Source organism: Ambystoma mexicanum, chromosome 4p (assembly GCF_040938575.1).
Source record: "Ambystoma mexicanum isolate Mex_15411 chromosome 4p, UKY_AmexF1_1, whole genome shotgun sequence".
Lineage (NCBI taxonomy): Eukaryota > Metazoa > Chordata > Amphibia > Caudata > Ambystomatidae > Ambystoma > Ambystoma mexicanum.
In genome coordinates, this window is record NC_090927.1 from 1,260,053,418 (window position 1) to 1,260,072,344 (window position 18,927).

General features: G+C 43.5%; 1 protein-coding gene across 3 annotated transcripts in view; it reads left to right on the forward strand.

Moving 5' to 3' along the window:
- The first annotated feature begins 1,791 nt into the window (after nt 1-1,791).
- The window catches only part of LOC138453790 (zinc finger protein 773-like), a 411,528-nt gene continuing 394,392 nt past the window's right edge, over nt 1,792-18,927 (forward strand). For all 3 annotated transcript variants that reach the window (XM_069606944.1, XM_069606946.1, XM_069606945.1), the window contains exon 1: nt 1,792-2,017. In XM_069606944.1, the coding sequence (XP_069463045.1) occupies nt 1,994-2,017 (24 nt within the window). In that variant the 5' untranslated portion in view covers nt 1,792-1,993. The remainder of the gene's footprint in view (nt 2,018-18,927) is intronic.

Consider the following 18,927-nt stretch of genomic DNA (forward strand, 5'->3'; position numbering starts at 1 on the left):
GCCTGTTTTCCTCCCCATCTAGGTGGTCTGCAGATTTCGTGCTTCTAATTCCTTAGACCCCTTGGTCTTGTATAAATATTGTATTGCTTGTGATGTGTTGGTTTATGGGAGTTTTACCGTGATTCTTTACTATGGTCGATGTTACAAAGGCCTAGTAATACATGTGTCTATATTTTTAATATAACATCTGTCCTTGCTTTGTGTGCTCATTGCGGGCTTTCAGTCACCCTCACCCCTCTTGAGACCTAGTCTTGACCGCCACCATCGCTACACTGATTGGTCTGGCTTGTCCAGAGGTTACCCTGTTCCAAGAAACTAGGCTGGCCTTCTGAACCTCTGCCCCTCCAGGACAGAGTTCAGAAATCCATTTTAACAGCCGCACCGGAGGACTGGTTTTTGTTTCCCACCCACCCTGCATAAGGAACAGCGGTACGGCAAGGCCTGGCCATTGACGTCGCGGGACGTCGAGGCAGTGTTTTGGCGACCAGTGACAAGATACAGACTCCGAATGAGCCATGGGAAAGCCGGGAGGGTCTTCGCTCTTCTCGGGACCAGCGCCTCTTGGGGGCCTAAGCGGCGGGGGTGTCTGGTGGTAGCAATGCAGGCTCAGCTTCCCCTGAAAAAAATGACACTCCCCCAGCCCAGGAACACCTGCAAGGATTGGGGGAGTTGGGCCTACTGTGCACTTTGTTCGGAAAAGGGAGAAGCAGGTTTTGGACACGAAGCAGTCACCGCACCTCCAGAACTATTTTCACAAAATTGTGTGCAGTGTTTTGAATTTATTATGTTGTGAAAATAAATCTGTGGGCTTTTTATGCCAAAAAGAAGACATATCTCATTCTGCACCTTACTGGGTGGCAGAGGAAAGGGGCAAGAAGAATGAGCAAGTGTGATGGTACAAAGATGGACAAATGTCCCACCGCAAGTAATTCTACCCCCAGTGCATTCCTATGGGCAAATTAATTCCTCCCGGATTCTCTCATGAAATATCCCTCCGAGGTCCCTCAGAATGTTGGCATGCATGTCGATAACCCAAACTGAAAAGGAAAGGCATAAAAATAATGCATTTTCCAGAAGACAGATCAGGGAAAACACACTGCCCTAAAGGAAATAAATAATGGGACGAGGAAGGGAAGATGTGTGCGCGTAAGTGAGAAATATCTCTGAAAGGTAATGTATTGCCTTTACTCCCTCCAAAATTATCCCTCGCATGAACGTTCATATCATATTATATAGTATTATATAATATAATTATATATGAATTGAAGACCTTGTTTCTACCTAAAAAAAAAAATCTAGTTTGCAAAAACATTGCTCATCCATCTTTCCACTGTCTCGCTCAAATGTCCTTACACCTTCCCCCAGAGCGCATGCTCGCGTGTTCAATGCGCAATCGCGGGGAGACTAGTATTTTCACTCGGAGCATAGCACTTGCGAGGAAACTTTTGGCCGAGCTTTTTCAATTATGATACAAGCTAGAATTGGACAATGGCGGCATTGTCATTACCTAAACAACCTTGATCGTGAAATTAAAATACACTTTTTTCTATTAATTAAGTTTAAATGTAAACATAGTACTGCTAATCGATGGGATTACTAGAGGAGTGATTTTTATTTTTACAGAAGGAAGAGTCTAGATTAATAGTTTACGTGGTCCTTTTAGTTTGAGATGACAATTAGGTGCCGTTGGTTTTAATAAAATCATCACTAGAGCAACATGGCTTCCATGTTTACGGAAATTAGGTAGGACACCTGCCAGTCAGTTATTTCAGATTCCCTCTGTGTGGAAGTTCATCGTTTTGGTGCAGCTGTCTCTGAACGTTTCCTGGTGACATTTGTTAGTGATCCGTGATTTGGGCATGTGAGGAAGAATCAAGTGTTGCCAGTTGAACTGTATTGCGGTGGAAGCTGCTTGGCGGTCTGAAAGACACTACTCATCACCCATTTACGGCAGACATAGTAATCATTTATCTGTAGTATAATTAGGAAAGCCATGTCCCATCAAGACCCTGCTAAGGTAAGTACTGCCATGGTCAGGGTTATGTCCCTTTTGAATGACATTGATCCTAAATACAGAAGTCCGACTTGCAGAGTTGTAACTGCACCATGTCCGCCGTCAGTTAATATTTCAGTCCCTCTGTTCCTTTGCATTCTGGGACACGAGGTCCTGTGTTTATAATGTGGAAAGCAAAACTACACATATAACATGTAAAGACAAAACTGCAGACACGCTTAAATCACGCCTAAAAACTTCAGTTTAAAATCTCTGCTCGTGGTTTTACAAAGATCTCCTCTTCATTTTAGGAAGCGTCACTTAGCGTTCAGTAAGCGCACGCTTATTGGTGAGAGGAGGAGATCTAAATGGAAAGTGTTTAATGCCACCTTTAAAAAGATTATTTAAAGAGCGTTTAGGTTTATAAAAAAAAAAAGATAAAGACCATCGGAACAGGTGCAAAAATAAATTGCCCTGTTTCATGCAGCTTTTTATTTTTGCTAAAATATTTGTATCGCTTAACAGGATCCGGAATAACACAACATATCCACTCAACATATCCACATCAGTAAATATAATAGATAAATTTAAATGCAGTTTTGTGTGCATTGTATTTCGTTGTTAGATATAAATATATTTTTATTGTGACATGATATGTCTGATGCCAGAGCTCTCACGTTTCCCGTGGTCATGCATGCGAAGTTAACCAAAACCTGTTTTTGCTTGGAATTCTGGAACTAGTAGTTTTACTGCATTTTAAATCCAAAAGTATAAAAACAAAACTGTAGAGACTTCTCACGTATGACCACGGTAAATTTGAAAGTTCTGTCAGTGTTCATTTTTATTTATATGAGGAGAGTGTCGGGCTAAACCTACGTTTGTTGTTGTGGGGCAGGTGTAGTTATTTGTACACAAGGAGAACTTTAGGGGTTCGTCTTAGGTGAAATAGTTCCAAAATAGGGCCTTGTGTTTGATTTCCTATTTTTTACAATTGTTAGTATGTATCACCTGAGCAGGAAAGTTATCTAGGCTCACCAGGAGTTTATGTCGATTAGTTTTGAGTTTTTCCAGTTTGAAGTTATTATGCTGTTACCTGCTGAAATTAGATTGAGTACGTGTTCCTTTGTTGAGAGGTGGTGTTGGTATGCTGAGGATTTCAACTCTGTTCGATTGAAAGAGATGATATGTTTCTGGGATCAATACTGCGCTCCTCAGCCATTTCCATAGTCAGTAGGTGCTCCAGCGTTTCCGAAAATAAGAGAAGGGGTGGATTTGTTAGTGGGCGGAGAGGCAGAGTGCAAGAGTGCTTTTGCTGTAGTTTTGGCCATTTCGGTTCGAAAAAATGGTGACTGTGTATGGGTTTGTTTCTAAGTGAAATGGGTTGGTGAGCATGCAGGCGGTGAGTCTATATGGCAGGCCTTCTGTGCCCATGGAGCAAGGGTACATTGGCTGAGCTGGTATTGATATGATATGGCATTTATAACGCGCCTATAAACAAGTGTTTCAAGGCGTGACAAGGGAAGGGGATCAGAGGGAAAACAGAGACAGCGATCTTACTATTCCAGGTGACATTGAGATCACGCAAGTGGAGGAGAGAAGTGGAGAAGTATATGTATTTATTTAGTTTATAAACTGAACTGCAGGGGGAAATGGGGAGGGGGCAGTGCGGTACATAGGATAGCTGTAAAAATAAATAAAGATGAATACATTAATTAAATAAAGACAATAAATAAGAAGTGCTGCCAGCTGGTGGCAAGTGCAAGGTTAAGGGCAGACATCAGGGGTCAAGTGCTGGTAGGGGGCTGTAGGGATACAGAAACAGTCCCAAAGTGCAAGGGTTGCCAGGGGGGCAGTGCAGGTGTGCAACTGGCAGGGAGGGGTCCTGGGCCCGAGATCGGAGGGTAGCCAGGTAAACCAGTGAAGTTTCAGTTTCAACCAGGAGATCAGCAGGGGAGCAGAGGAGAGAAAGCAGAAGCAAAGAGGAAGGTCTTGAGGTGCTTCAGGAACCAGAGATGGTTCTCCTCAAGTTTCACAGAGGCATGGAGGCTGTTCCATAGGGAGGCACCAGCAGAAGAAAGAGATCTACCACCAACTCATTGCTTGGAGAAGCGATTTACCCTGAGGGAGTTGGAGGCGGATGAGCGAAGAGCTTGAGAAGGAAGATATTTATGAAGAGAGAGTTGAAGGTATCGAGGCCCCCGGCCCAAGGCCTTATGGACAATGCAGAGGGTTTTGAACTTAATCCTCGCCACCATTGGGAGCAAGTGCAGAGATTTCAGGCCTGGAGAGATACGATCCCTGGGCTTGAGACCAAGGACAAGTCTTGCAGTCCTGTTTTGGATGAGTTGGAGAGGACGGAGAGTAGAGGCAGGCAGATTTTGTTGCAGTGGTCCAGCCTAGAGAGAACCAGAGCTCTGGAGACAGTGAGCTTCTGGGGAAAGGAGAGGAAAGGAATAATACCTCTGTGGAGGTGGAGGTGCAGCTGGTAGTGTGACTTCTTAGAGACGTTACAGATGTGAGGAGAGAAGGAGAGTGTGGAGTCGAAGATGACCCCGAGGTTTTTAGCCCTACAGGTGGGAGCAGGAAGAGGGCCTGATTATTGTGTAAGTTAATGGAAGAGAACGTCTGATGTTTGGTGTAAGTGGGGAGGGGAGTGTTAACAATGCTGTCTGTGTGCCATAGTTGGTTTGTGTGTGGTGTGTTTGTGGGTGTGTGCAGAGGTTTAGTTTCAGTTATTGGGGGAAAGAGGATGATCTTTTTATGTGGTAGGGCTTAATCACAGTCGTGCAGGTAGCTTGCTAAGTAACCAAACCCATTGTGCAGTGGTCAACAATATTTGGCCTCTCTTCTGCCATTACCCATGGCTTGGCGAGTTAGGTCAGCATGTTAAAGAGCCATGTTTTTATTGATTTCCTTAAGGTCAGGTGTTTATTGTGCAGATTCCGATGCAGAGCAAATTCTAGAGTTTTGTTGAGATGTTGACAAAAGCTAAACCTCTCTGTTTCTTGTTTGAATAATGTGTGGGTTCAAGAAGTATGTCATTGCTAGACCTCAAGGTTCTATTTGGTCTGTACATGGAGACTTTGACTTGCATGAATTCTGCTCATTGTCTTGGTGGGTCGGCGAGAGCAGTTACCTGGTCTAACCTATGATCAGTGCTCCAGATAAGATTTTGAGGTGTGAGTATTTTACTCCCCATTTTTAAACTTTGAGAGTAAATGTGATTTTAGGAGAGTAAAAATGACTTTTCTCCTTTGCAAGAGAGTAAAATGTATGTGACATCCAGCCGATGTGGGCTTAAAACTGTATGGAAATACTTACTATGCGGCAGCTTTCTGCAGTGTGACAGAATACACCTTTCATTATTTCTCTAAGGTCTGGCCATTCTATTTCTCCTGTATATATTTAAATGTTGAAAACACAAAAACGTAGCCAATTACATAGTAAAGCAAGCATGAATTGTATTGTGTGTTTTGAGGTTCGATAGCAGACTTGTCTTGATGTTTGATGAAAGTCCTCATTTCCTTGTGCTATTACTACCTAATGGTATGTCAATGTTACAGTGCAGAGAGGAAAGGACTCCATGCAAAATTCTTTATCTAATGTCATGGTCAAATGGTTAATTATATAGCGCTTTTGGCAAAGCGCTGTAAATAGAACCTATTTATCATTATTATCACCAAACCGAAGTCAGTACTCCTTTATTGACCTTGAAAGGATGAAAGACTAAGTTGGCCTTGCCGGGCTTCGAACCTGCAACCTACAGATCACGCACAGATTGTAGCAACAAGTGCTCTTCTGGCTGAGCTATCTTACTGGCTAACATCCTTCCTTCAGAGTTCGGTTAACTGAGTATCGACTGAGGTGTAATAATCACAGTGCCTAGATGTTGGACGAACCATGCATGAAGCGCTACATAAAGTTAAATACCTATCCGGATTATCACAGCCACAGGTTTTGCTGAGTTTTTATTTCAATAACAAATGTAACTTTCATTTGCTTGTTTTTGAACAGTGCTTGCACTTCTTGGTGAGTCAGGGTTTGGATGATTTAATAGTAGTCTTGTAGTTATGAGCGGCTAGGACACCTGTGATTGTGTAATGACAATCACTTACCCTTGAACAAAGACTCTGCTGCCACTGACCATTAATAGTAATGTACCCATTGACTGCAAGGTTGAATGGATGTAAACTGGACCATGCATAGTCATCATTTTACGCACAGTTTTTACAATTAGAATCTGCATTTAATTATAAGTGTAAAAATGATCTGCCTCCGCATGATTATGCACACAGCACAAGAACTCCTGAAAAATACAATTGTGCAATACTGATTTGCTTTCACTGGAAAAAAAAACATAATTTGTTACAAAATATTAATTCTCAATTGCAGCTTAATTTTCCATATTATACATTTTACAATGCTAAAATGCTAGGAAAATATGAAAGGCTTCAAATAAATACATTTGTTTCAGAGGTTTTTATCATGGCTCAAAAGAAGCCTTCAGGTTTCTGTCAAGTAACCTGACCCTTTGCACTGCCCTCTGCTCTAAATTTGTGTGTAAATGTACACAGGAAAATAATAAAGCTGTCGTATTTACAAGAGTTTCATGTGTAAAAAGGCCTAGTACGCACCTTATCTGGAGGCCTGCCTATGAGGATACAAAAAGTTTCTAAGTTGCAATTGCCCCAGGCACCAAAAGCTTGAAGCATTGCAGACAACTTTGTGGTTATGATATGATGCCTCCTCCAATGAAACATGGCATGCCCTGACGAAGGCTGGATAGAGAAAATAAGTACACCCACATATCCGAAACTCGAGTTGGTACATAAGAGAAAGTTGTGTAACCATTGCTATAACATCTTGGGATTGATGTGAATTGAGTGCACAATCTGGCAGCTTGCAAATAATTCAACCCATGTTAGATTTATAGTGTGTTAGGTGTACATTAACATGTAGCCTACATTTTCATTTCTCTGTGATGATTGAAAATTGTTGTGTGTAGTAATAGGTTTGTTATCTGATTTTGTTTACCTATTTTGGTTTACCATAGCAAATATCATTGTTGGTAGGTGTTGTGTTTTTTTTTGGTTGGAGGACTGCATTTCTTTTGTAGGATACATCTTATATATGATATGATAGTTGATTTATATAGCGCCTATACATAATGTGTTTCAAAGCTCTTCAAGGCAAGGAAGGGAAAAGGGAAAATAAAATGACATTTTTACAGGCCATGAACAACAAGAATGTGAAATTAACTATCGTACTCGGCCTGGCGACATTTCAGATAGTATTTCGAGCTAAGACAGAGATAAGGAAGGAAGGAAGGGAGGGGGGAGAAGGGAAATGCGAACAGACAGGCGTCGACCATACTAGGCCTCACGACATTTCTGGTAGAGCCGGAGATTTACAAGAGGTGAGGGAAAAGGGGAGGAGACAGGAGGGAGAGGAACAAAACAAGCGACTATCGTACTAGGCCTGACGACATTTCAGATAGTGTTGGAGGGGTGGGGACCAGTAAGGGAAAGTGGGAGGAGACCAACATAGTTGTTATCATACTAGGTCCAGGGAAAATTCTGATAGAGTAAGTGCATAGATATGAGATATGTACAGGATATGAGTTAATTTTAACATACACTTTATATTTATGTAATGGTGTGACTGTGGATTATTAAGTGTGCAATATTATGTGACTGTTATACATGAAATATGAATAAAAGTATATTTTTACAAGATTATTAATGCATTGTGTAAAAAAAACGTTTTTGAAGGGATGTAGTTAATTGACAGGGACCCCTTGACAAATTAGTGGGAGGATAGGGCTCTGGGATGTTCTCTGAAGTGCTGTAGAGATCTGTATAGGTATAGTGGAGGACCTAGGTTCGTGTTACACCACCACCGTTCAGCAAAGTACGAAGGGCCCAACAAACCCTCCCACGGTAAAAGACGGAGGACTCCGTCAAGGGCAAGGGCAAGTTAGAACTGTCCTTTATTTTCCATAACAGAGAGGGATCATACAGGAAGTAATTCTCCTGCAATCACAGCTCCTGAGGATGTGTCAGGAGATTTTGTGGAAATGTGTTGTCACAAATATGGGCTCTTCCCCAAAAACCTAAGAGCTTACACTATTGGGTGGCTGGGGTGGTAGTGCCTACAGAGGGCACATATAGAGGTTAGCTGACTGGCCGTTGCATGTCAGGTGGCTTTGCCTGAGCCTTACCCAAAAACTATCTATTACCTTGTTGCAGGGTCGCAGGTTTACCATTGGCCCCTGCCCTTTGCCCTCCTCCCCTGGATTTATGTTCCCTGATTGGCTGGAGCGGGTCTCCTCAGGCCTGGGACCCAACTCTGTTCTCAGCGCCCCATGTACCTTCTTAAGGTGATGAAAAAGACTGTGGGCCTCATTACAGGTCGGGCTGTCCCGACTGAACGCCGCCGGTAAAACCATACCGGCACCGTTTCCGCGTCTGCCTAATCATGACCTGTGGACCCGGAAATAGTACCACCTTCAACTGCCACCGCAGAGTTAAAGCTCCCGTAAACTCGGCCTTGCATGGAAACCCCTGCGTTACCGGCAATACGAAACACTGTGAGCATCACAAGTAGTGCGGACATGGAAACACCGCCTCGGCTGTTGTGCAGTATCACTGTCACTTGATACGGCTGTGGGGACACAGAGGGCATGCAGTTAGTTATGTGGTGGTGCCTGATGGGTGCATCACATGCATCATACAGGTTGATCATTTAATAGTGGCATTTACATGCATCTGCTTGTTGCCGGAAAAGCATTGTAGTGATATTGGTCACCATATGGATCATGATGGGTCCTTTGGCCCAGTCATGCACTGCCTGGGGGGGTTGTTAATGGGTCCTTTGGCCCAGTCATGCCCTGCCTCGGGGCGGGGGGGATTGTTAATGGGTCCTTTGGGCCACTCCTGCCCTCAACATATACTCATATGGCATTCATGTTTGCGCAGTTACCAGCATCTGCAGGTGGCCTCAGCCTCCCCGATCCCATGGATGCCCTCAAGGTGGAGGACACTGTTGCAACGCTCCTCCCATGCTTGCAGCCTCAGTGGGGAAGGGGGTCCTCCACCTGTCCCACTGCTGCGCTGGCGGTTTGTGGAGATCAGGTTCCGCACCCTCAGCCTGAGGTCGTCCCACCACTTGTGGCAGTCCTTTACACTCCTCACAGTCATGCCCACAGCGGTGCACTTGCGTGCTGCTTAGGCCCACACTTCCTTCCTCCGCTGCTGTGTGGCACGTCGTTGATCGGCACTGAACAGCATCTCAGCATGCTCCACTATGTGCTCGACCAGAACAGTTAGCTGCGCCTCACTAAAGCACTGTTTGCGCTGCCTGTGGGCTGGAATCCTGGCAGACATGCTGGTGGTCCCTTTTGGCTTCTCACAGTGTGGATTCAGCTTGTGCTGACTCTGGATGGCAATGGATTGTGCTTTATATGATGGCTGCCTCTCTGTTTCCGGTTTCGGCGATCATGGTAATTCCGGGTCCGTGGCGACGGTGGCGGACACGGGTTTTACGCTACTTATGGCGCCGCTATGTCCATTTCCGTGGGTGTTTCTGTGACGGCGGTTACAACGTTTCCGTGTCCGTGTGGTGCGCGCGACCGACAGCACGTAATCAGCCGGTCTTTCTGCAACCTGGCGGAAGCTTTGTTACCCCCGCCGCGGAATCACCGCGGTCCGGACCGGAAAAGTTGTAATGATGCCCTGTGTCCACCATCTGTCCTTAGAGAGTGCCTGTAGGTTGCAATGTTGTAAAACACATGTATCAGTTCTTGTCTGCTTCGCTGGGAACTGCTCCTCATCCCACCGCGGATAAATGGCTACTGTTCGGCTCGGCCGGATCACGTGGGAGGAGGACTGCAAAATTTAGCTCTTCTGTCTGCAATTAGTGAGGATCTATTTTGCTATTTCGCAGGTGTCTCCCTGTCCCTGGAGTTAGGAATGTTCTGCTCATCTTCGACCTTGCCTGTGAGCACCAGCCCTGGTGCTGTAAAATCTGTTTTCCTTCGTCCCTCATTATGAGGCGTGTGGCTTCATGTAATTCTACTATAGTTATGCTTTGATTTCTATATGTCTAAACTGTATTATTTTCCTTATTGGTTAGGGGTTCTTGCAGGTTCCATATATGACCCTGTAGTTCCATATGGTTAGTTGCAAATAAGCAGCTGCAAGCTTGCTCTGCATCTCTAGTTTTCTGGCGTTTCTGCGTTTGGCTAATGAAAGAAAATAAGAAAGGCTTCTAACGGTGTGTATATGTATCTGTCCTCTATCTACAGGACTGTATAAGCATGTTCTTTGTGTGGGTCCATGTAACTTTGTGCAGGGATGCGACTTTGCTTTGTGGCCAACTTTACTTTGTTGTGATGTCTCTAATGACGTCAGCACAGCTGGATATTTATCATTAGTCAACCAGTTCCAGTGTTCAGGCACCTGTATCCATCAAGACATCAGCTGGATAAGGTTTGAATGATTGTCTGAGAGAATATCTGTTTGCATGTGTAGAAGTCACTTGCCCTCCTGGGGGCTGGCCAAACAGTGACTGGCATCTTGCATTTCTACCTCTTCGGGCTGTCATACTTATAGGGGTCCAGAGGGGCATTACAGGGACCCTCTCTTCAGTAACCCCCCTTGTCGACCACTCCACCAAACCTAGCCCCCATTGCTTTCACAAGCCATATCTTCGTTACTCCTCATAGTAATTGGCATGGTCATCCATACTCCGTCATGTAAATGAATTCTCCTTTCGGGCTGCACCATACCCATTTCGGCCAGTACTTTCTGTTGTCCATGGGATCATCGAATGTTATCTCAGTCGGGAACAATGGGTACTCCTTTATCTGTGTCCTTATTTTATTTCTTTCTTCCACTATCTTATCTCCTTCACCATTTGTATTTACTAAAAGTTTCATTCCTATTGTCTTTTGTCATTTTGCGGCATTGCATGATGCAGATCTTGATCACACATAGTGCTTCTAGTACCAGTATTAATGCTCCTACTAATACTTTTAAACTGTCTTCCATCCATGTTGACATCCATGAAAATATATACGACAGCCAACTTTGATCTCTTCCTGTACCTTTTGCTTCCTCCTCCATCTTGGCATGCATTTTTGACAATCTGGTTACTGCTTCTGTGAGTGTGCCATTTGCTTTGTCGTTTGCAGGCACAAATGTACAGCAAGAAGACCCAATCTTGGCGCAAACTCCTCCTTCCATTGATGTGAGAAGGTCTAGAATATATCTGTTTCGAAGGGCCATAAATCTTGCTGCTCAGAGCTCTTTTATCACGTTGAAGCCATTTACATTTGAGTTTATTGTCAGCATCAGCTCCCATCTTGTAATCTGGAGCCAGTTTGCATTTGTGTATGTCTGTACACCTGGAACTACTGACACAAAGAACATTTTCATCTTACTGAACAATCGGCGTTGGGATGGTACGTCGTCCAGTGATGCTGATGAGAAGTAGTTCTCTTTTCACTCTACTCACTTCTACTGATCTCTTCTTTCCTCTTCCATTGTCCATCTTAAGAAAGTCTTCTGTTTTGATGTCTTTCTGTGGCGCTACTAGTGCTGGTGTTTGATGTGCAATAGTGAACATGCTCCTCCCCAGTTGGGTGGGAGCGTTTCATATGCCTTAGATCCGCAAGACCAATAATGATCCATTATTACTGCCATCACAACCTTCATGCCTGGATGCTTCAGTGTTTGCTTGCAGTATTTGTTTTCTTCAACCTTTACTGCTCCATTATTCTGGAAACATAATTCTGCTTTCTTAAGTGGTATTATGAGCATTGGTCCAGCTTCATTCTCCACCCAGTTCAGTAATTTCACACTTGCGTCCCATTCTTTCAGGCATTTAGCATTTTCTTCCTGTACTGAGTTGACTGGAACTTGTGGAAAGCGTGTGTGCTTTGCTACCTACTACTTGCTCCTTCCAACCTTCAGCTGTGTACACTTGGCCGTACACAAGTATCTGTGGTCTTTCCCAACATCCTGTTTCTCCTCACATTTCCTTGGGTCCCTTCTTAGGACATGGTAATTCTTTTAGTGTTATTGTTTTGGTCTCCCCTTTCTGTGGGCTGTCAGTTATGTATTGTATAAATAAATAAACCATATACACTTAAAAACAAAAAAAAAAAAAATTGTATAGCTTGGTCCTTTTTCCAGTAACTGTCCATCATGTCAAGTGTTTTTATATAGCTATCTTTATAGGGCAAAGTTGCTTTGGACATCCATCTCAATGTTGCCATTCTCCCTTGGAATCTTCCTCGGATAGTAAACATGACAGGTACATAAGGTATTGTGCTCTTGCTGCTGGTATTTCAGTTACTACAAACTTTCTGGATGCACTCATTGCACATTGCATAGATGATTAGTGAGCAGACATAGCAGCTCTCCCCAGTGGTTTGTTTACCTACTTTAGTCATGTGCTTGTACCACATGTTATTATGTACTCGAGCAGCATCAGTGATCTAGAGATCCACCCCTCCCATGTTTGCATCAGCACTGTGTCTACCTCTCCTTACTGTGCTTACCTTTCCACCTGACATGGTCGTTCCACCTGCTGGAGTTGGGGTTGCGTTAGTAGAGGTTACAGCGGTATCACTTGCAACACATGACATTTGCCAAAAGATAAGGGCGAGGCAATAAGACACAGGACACAATAAACATTCTTTTAACAATCTCTCCCATAACTTACTCTTCTTTGTACTCTTAGGTAGTCTTCAAGATGTTTGTTGCCTACCTGCAATGCACTAAAAAAGCATTATTGTATTCGTATTTTATCAATTCAAGCACCAAGAACTTGGTGTTGGGTAATTGCACGAAGGAATAGTTTTTCCCAAACTGTGCGTAGTCTAGGATCACAAAGTACTGCAAGCACAGAAGGGTTTCCTATATCTAACTGTGGGTATGTTTGGGCCAAATAAGCTATAATACCACAGAAAAAAAACCTTAGGATGGCATCTTCTTGCGCTATTCGATCTTCTGACAAATTGGCCTTGGAGGGTTTTGGCATGAGGATCAATGGGAAGCATGGGACAATGCAATAAAACAGTCACACTTTTACGAAGAATGCTGTCAGTGTGAGGACAGAAAAATAATAAAGAGACAGTGTTCCCTCCCTCTGGATGTGTAGGAAGTCCTTTCCCTATCTCTCTTGCTCTGGAGCGAGTAATCATAGGTTGGCCTTTGCTGGATTGTGATGCGTCGAGGCAATTGTTTTGTTCTTCTGCTTGTGGATCGTTGGCCCTTTAGTTGTTGGTGCTAGGAGAGGCCACTGCTTTGCAGGGCTTGTGTCCTCCAGGTAATTCCAGGCCTTCTTTTCCAGTAATTTAACTGCACGATCAGTGACCTGCTCTACTGTACATGGTCCTGTAAAGCACAGTTCATACCACCATCTGGTAAAGTCTCTAAATGACACCTGATCTCCAGGATACAAATGTGGTAGCTTCAAAAGTTCCATGTTTGCTTCCGGGTTGTTGTTCTCTTCTCTTGCATCAGGCCTCTCCCATTGTCGCTGTATTTGACGAGAAATAAGAGGCACTAGCCATCAAGGAAGCTGTGTAATCGTACATTTCCTGAACCAACACATCAGAAATTATTTCTGCATCTTTCGAAGTCTCATGTGCCGTCCTGTCACCATCTCATGTGGGGTTAAATGGTGGTCAGACCCTGGTGTTATTGCGCAACGTGAATAATGCTAATGGAAGACAATGTAACCAGCTCTTGTTAAGGGTCTTTTTAATTTTGGCGATGCCTTCCTTGAGTAGCCCGTTGAGAAGCTTACAGACCCTGTTTGGGTGTGGGTGATGAGCACAAGAGAATTTGTGTTGTATTCCCAAGAAGGTTGTGATGTAGTGGAACATCTCATTGGCGAAGTGAGGACCATTGTCGCACCGCAGGACCTCACTCACGCCCCATCGTGGGAAGATTTCTCGAATCAGGAATTGACGCTCTAATGGCATCAGGATGGCAACAGGGACCGGCCTCGATCCATCGGGAAAATGGGCACACAACCACTATCATGTAGTGTTAACCCTGGTATACATGGGGCATGTCAACATAGTCAATGTGAAGGTGTTGGAATGGAGCCATAGTGCAAGGTATGGCTCCTCTCCCTACCCTTAGTGTATGACCTGCTGTAAATTGTTTACAAACCAGACAATTAGTCGCAAATTCTGTCCCATGTTCTGCCAAATTGGGACAGAACCAATCTTCTCCAATATGAGCAGCAAGCACCAGCTTCCCCATATGGGTAGGATGGTGTAATTGTGTCAGTGCAGTGTGCAATAATGAGAATGGCATTACCTTGTTGTCATAAGGTGTCTTTCTGAGACACTGTACATCCCCAACCTTATCCACAATTCATTGTCCTCCTTTGGTGCAGCCTCCTGCATTTCCATAATCTGTGTCACTGGTAATGTGTTATATCCTTCCTTTAATATCATTGTTCACACATAGTTGCGCGCTGGGTACGAAGCATCCATTTCTAAAATGTCCCCAAAATAAGCAGCATGTTTTTGCTTCCATGTCTGCTGCTTTGTTGACTCTCGAGATGAGGTCCTCCCCCTTCACGTGGACTTGGCACTTTGCCAATGCCATGCGCAGTGGGTACTGTTGTGCCTCTATCAGTCTGCCCAATAGTAGTGCGTGCTGCACCTGTGACCCATCAGCAACTCTGTAGTCCCTCCTCAACCTAGGTGACAGCTCAGAATGCACTGGGGATGTCACATAGGCTGAATCTGAATACACCATTACTTCCTTTCCTTTGCTGTGCCCCAGGGCCAATATTAAAGCTAATAATACTGCTGCTTGTTCTGAAAAATGTGACGGTAGACGTGCGCTTGTCACCACCTTGCTTGTCCCCTCCTCTTTTAATCTCACTACAGCTGTCCCAGTATGTCTTTCCCCAGTCGTTTGGTCAATTGTTGACCACCCGTCAATATAAAGCACATCTCCTCACTCAAGTGCGTTCTCCTTTACCTTTGGAGTTTCACTGTATTCTTCTTTGTTGGTCGTGCAGTCGTGCACATAGGGGCCTTCTAGGGTCTTGTTGATGAAAGTTGCCGGGTTGACAAGTTGTGATCTCACTATCTTGAGAGCTGGGTTTGACAGTAACACCTCATACGCTGAAGCTCTGTGTTGTCAATGTACTTTTGGGTCTTTCCAGTACTGCAAAGAGAGCATGCTCCACAAAAAGAGTAGTGCTGGATCCCATGGTAATATTTGCTGATTTGTCTACTGCGAATGCTTCAGCCGCCAGTGTCTGTTCGCATGCGTAGTGTCCTCTTATCCCTGGGTCTAAGTTCCCACTGTAATATGCTAGAGGTTTGTGCCCCAAGTTTGTCTTTTGTGCCAGTACAGCAGCCATAACCACTACATTGGACTGTGAGAATAAGAAGAATTCACTTTAATAGTCTGGGATCCCTAACACTGGAGCTGTGCATATTGCTTCTTTCAGCTCGTCAAATGCCTCAGTCATTATTTTTGTCCATTGTAATGTACCCTCCCCTCTTTGTGACTCCTTCAGTGCACTCAGTAAGGGCCCAGTGTAAGTGCTGTAGTCAAATGCCCATGCCCTGCTATAATTACATAATCCTAGAAACTGCTGCATTTGTCTTATGGTTGTGGGCTTTGCTGTCTTGCGTATCATCTCTGCTCTTTCGGGTGTCACTTTTCGTCCATCTTGTGATATCAGTTGTCCATTATACAACACTTCTTTCTGGCAATATTGTAATTTAGCCATGTCTACCCTGTACTCCTTTTCAACTAATGCAGTCAACATATGCACAGAGCAATCTCTACTCTATGTCTCTGTTTTGCTGCACATCATTATGTCTACATACTGTATAACAACTCTCTCCAACTTTACATTTCCTAAGTCTGTTTGGAGGACCCTGTTGAATATGGAGGGTGATTTGCAGTACCCTTGAGGGAGTCTAGTATGTTTCCACTTCTTATTTCTATATAGAAACAAAGTTGAGTCTTGTGAGTCTGGGTGTAGTGGTATAGAGAAGAAAGCATTCTTCAAACCTGTGACCTTCATTGTAGATAGCTTACCTGGGAATGCTACACAAAATTGTCACTGGATTCGGAACTAAAGGAAACTCTGCTTCAACAATATGGTTTAAAGGGTGCAAGTCCTGTATAAAATGCCATGACCCACCTTTTGCCTTTTTGACAGGGTACACTGCCGTGTTGCACAGTGATTCTGATGGTAATAGGATGCCTTGCTTCACTAGTTCTGCAATTGTCTCATAAATGCCCTCGCCTGCCTCCCTCGGCAGGGGATAGTGCCTAACTCGTGGTAAAATGGCTCTGGCTTCAGTTTTATTTTCACTGCTCCTATCCCTTTCAGAAACCCCACGTCATAGGGACTCGTGGACCATAAGTGCTGGGGACCTTTGCCAAGTCTTCCTCGAGAAATGTCAATGGTGCTTGCTTGTAGCATCATTGCCATTCTCTGTGGTACCTCTCTGGATCTTCACCCAATATGTAATACTAATTTCAAACCGTACTTCGTGATCTGATCAATTGTCTCTGACTAATTCTTCATCTGTAACGGTAGTCAATCTGTACCCTTCTCCCACGACGATCACTGATCGTCATGCTCGCCCTTTATCATCTATCCCATGCACTATTTTCTAGTCGTCTCCCATTATTAGTGCCTCTAATTCAAGGGGTAGGCAGGAATTGCTCAGTGGAACTTCCACTGAGTTTGAAGACGCCTGATCTGTAGTAAAACTACTTTTAAATTAATCCTTAGAGTGATGCAGTATTGAGATACTTCTTAAGAGGTCAATCTGAGTGGATTGACAAAATAATTCACTCCATTTTAATTAAAGTTTCAATTTTGTATAAAATTGTCTTTATTCAAAAATTGATTAGCAGAGGCCCATGCCGATGCATTTCAGACTTGACGTCCTTCCTAGGGGCGGGCTCTAAAAAAACATGAACAGAAATGGGGTTAACATCACCCCTGTTTTACATGTCATGTCACTTCGTTCAAATTAAACACACTTTTTCTTCATATTATCAAACAAAACATACCTGTCAACTTGTTGTATGCTCTGCTATAAATTGTATTTTTAATTTTCCATTAGACACAGTTGGCTGTTTCTTTAGCCTCTCAAGCAAAAGTCTTCATGCGTATAGCTCAAATGTTTCTTGCACCTCTATATCGTTGTTCCAAGGAGCTTGTTGCATTAAAGTGAAAAGTTGTATCGGTTTGGATTTCAGGTACGTATTTGCCTATATCTTAGATTGTTCCCTGAAAAGAATGAGATTGCTATGCTTAAAGCCATGATGAGATGTAAAATCACTTCTACCCATTTGCGTCAAATATCTCTTTGTTGTCTATTCAATGTAGCCATGAGCGCTTACATTTGCTGAGCGCTCACAGAATACACTCCCTAATCAATGTGGTAGTAGAGGCTAACATGTTCCTTTGATTCGAATCTCGAGTCCTCCGTAGACAAGGAAACTCGAGTTAGCACTTTGATATGAATACTCATACAATTAACTCGAAAAACACTTACTTGGTATGTGGGTTATGCCTTTATACGGGTTCGAGGGTCCGGCAGCGTCGTTGTCTACGGCAACAAGTGCTATCCTTGACCACAGGACGCCGGGACCCTCGAACGAGTTATCAATTGCTATGTCATCGCGTGTGAGCGTGGTGACGTGGGTACGTGTGAGTCCCGTCTGCCGGGTACTGTAGTTGGAAAGTCTGACTACACTTGGAATCACGGTACTGCCTGTCTAATCATTCAATTTAAAGCCTGTTTAGCGCGGGTTTTCAATTTCAATATATATGTCATGGTGTGCTGTAACTAAAAACAAATGAGTTGCTAATGAGTGTATACAGAGCCTACACAAAGGAAGGTATTTCTGAAAGCTGGGTTGTTAAAATATTGGGCTGTTATCTCATACGCTGGCTATTCTTGGTGTATAATTTTAGTATTAGTGGAATTTGTGGCCACCGTATTGGCGCTAATGCGTTGAGACAATTCTTGCATGTTTAGTGTTGTAACTCATGTGACCATGGTGTATAATTGTAGTGTTAGTGGAATTTGTGGCTACCGTGTTGCAGCTAATGCGTTGAGACAATTCTTGCATGTTTAGTGTTGCTACTCATGTGACCGTAATATGTCCCTTAGAGGTAACAAAAGGGGGTGCTTGATCCGTCTGAGAGACGAAAAATATAATAGTGTAGTATCTCTATATTATAGTTGTCACTGTGGAAAATATGTATATGGTGTATAGTCATGTTCTAAACATTTAATCCTCTCGCAAGTGATGGTGTGTAAGAAGACACTTGTGTGTTTTGGGATGTTACGCTTATTCTATCGCATCAAGTCAATAAGTACCAGAAGGAGATGAACCTATTTAACCAACTTCTTAGAATTACGTTACCTGTTGCATGATAGTACTTTGAAAGGTATACAGAAAAAAAGGTAATACCAATCGTGTTTCAGCCTCACATGCCCGTTATAAATCCAATACTGTGATTGTGCATGAGGGAATTCTTTTTGCATTCACCATTAATGTACAGGAAACTTGTTACATTCGATATTCATATTTAGTATCCAATGTTCACAGAAAGCAAAATAAATCCAGTTCTTCATTAAGACCTGATGGGGCAACAGTGTCAAGCCTATCAATCCAAAACACCTCTCGTTGTTCTAACTTTTTTGTCACGTTCATGCGTAGATCTTTGGTCTTGATCACTTGCAGAATTTGGAAGCGTACTTGTGCAAGTTGGTGCTTGTAGTCATGAAAATGTCTTGCAATTGGTGAATGACGGTTGTTTGTTCTTATGTTTGACTTATGCTCATTCCAGGGTGTTCAAGCTTTAGGGCTAATTTGTCCAACATACGTCAAACAGCATGGACATTTGATTGT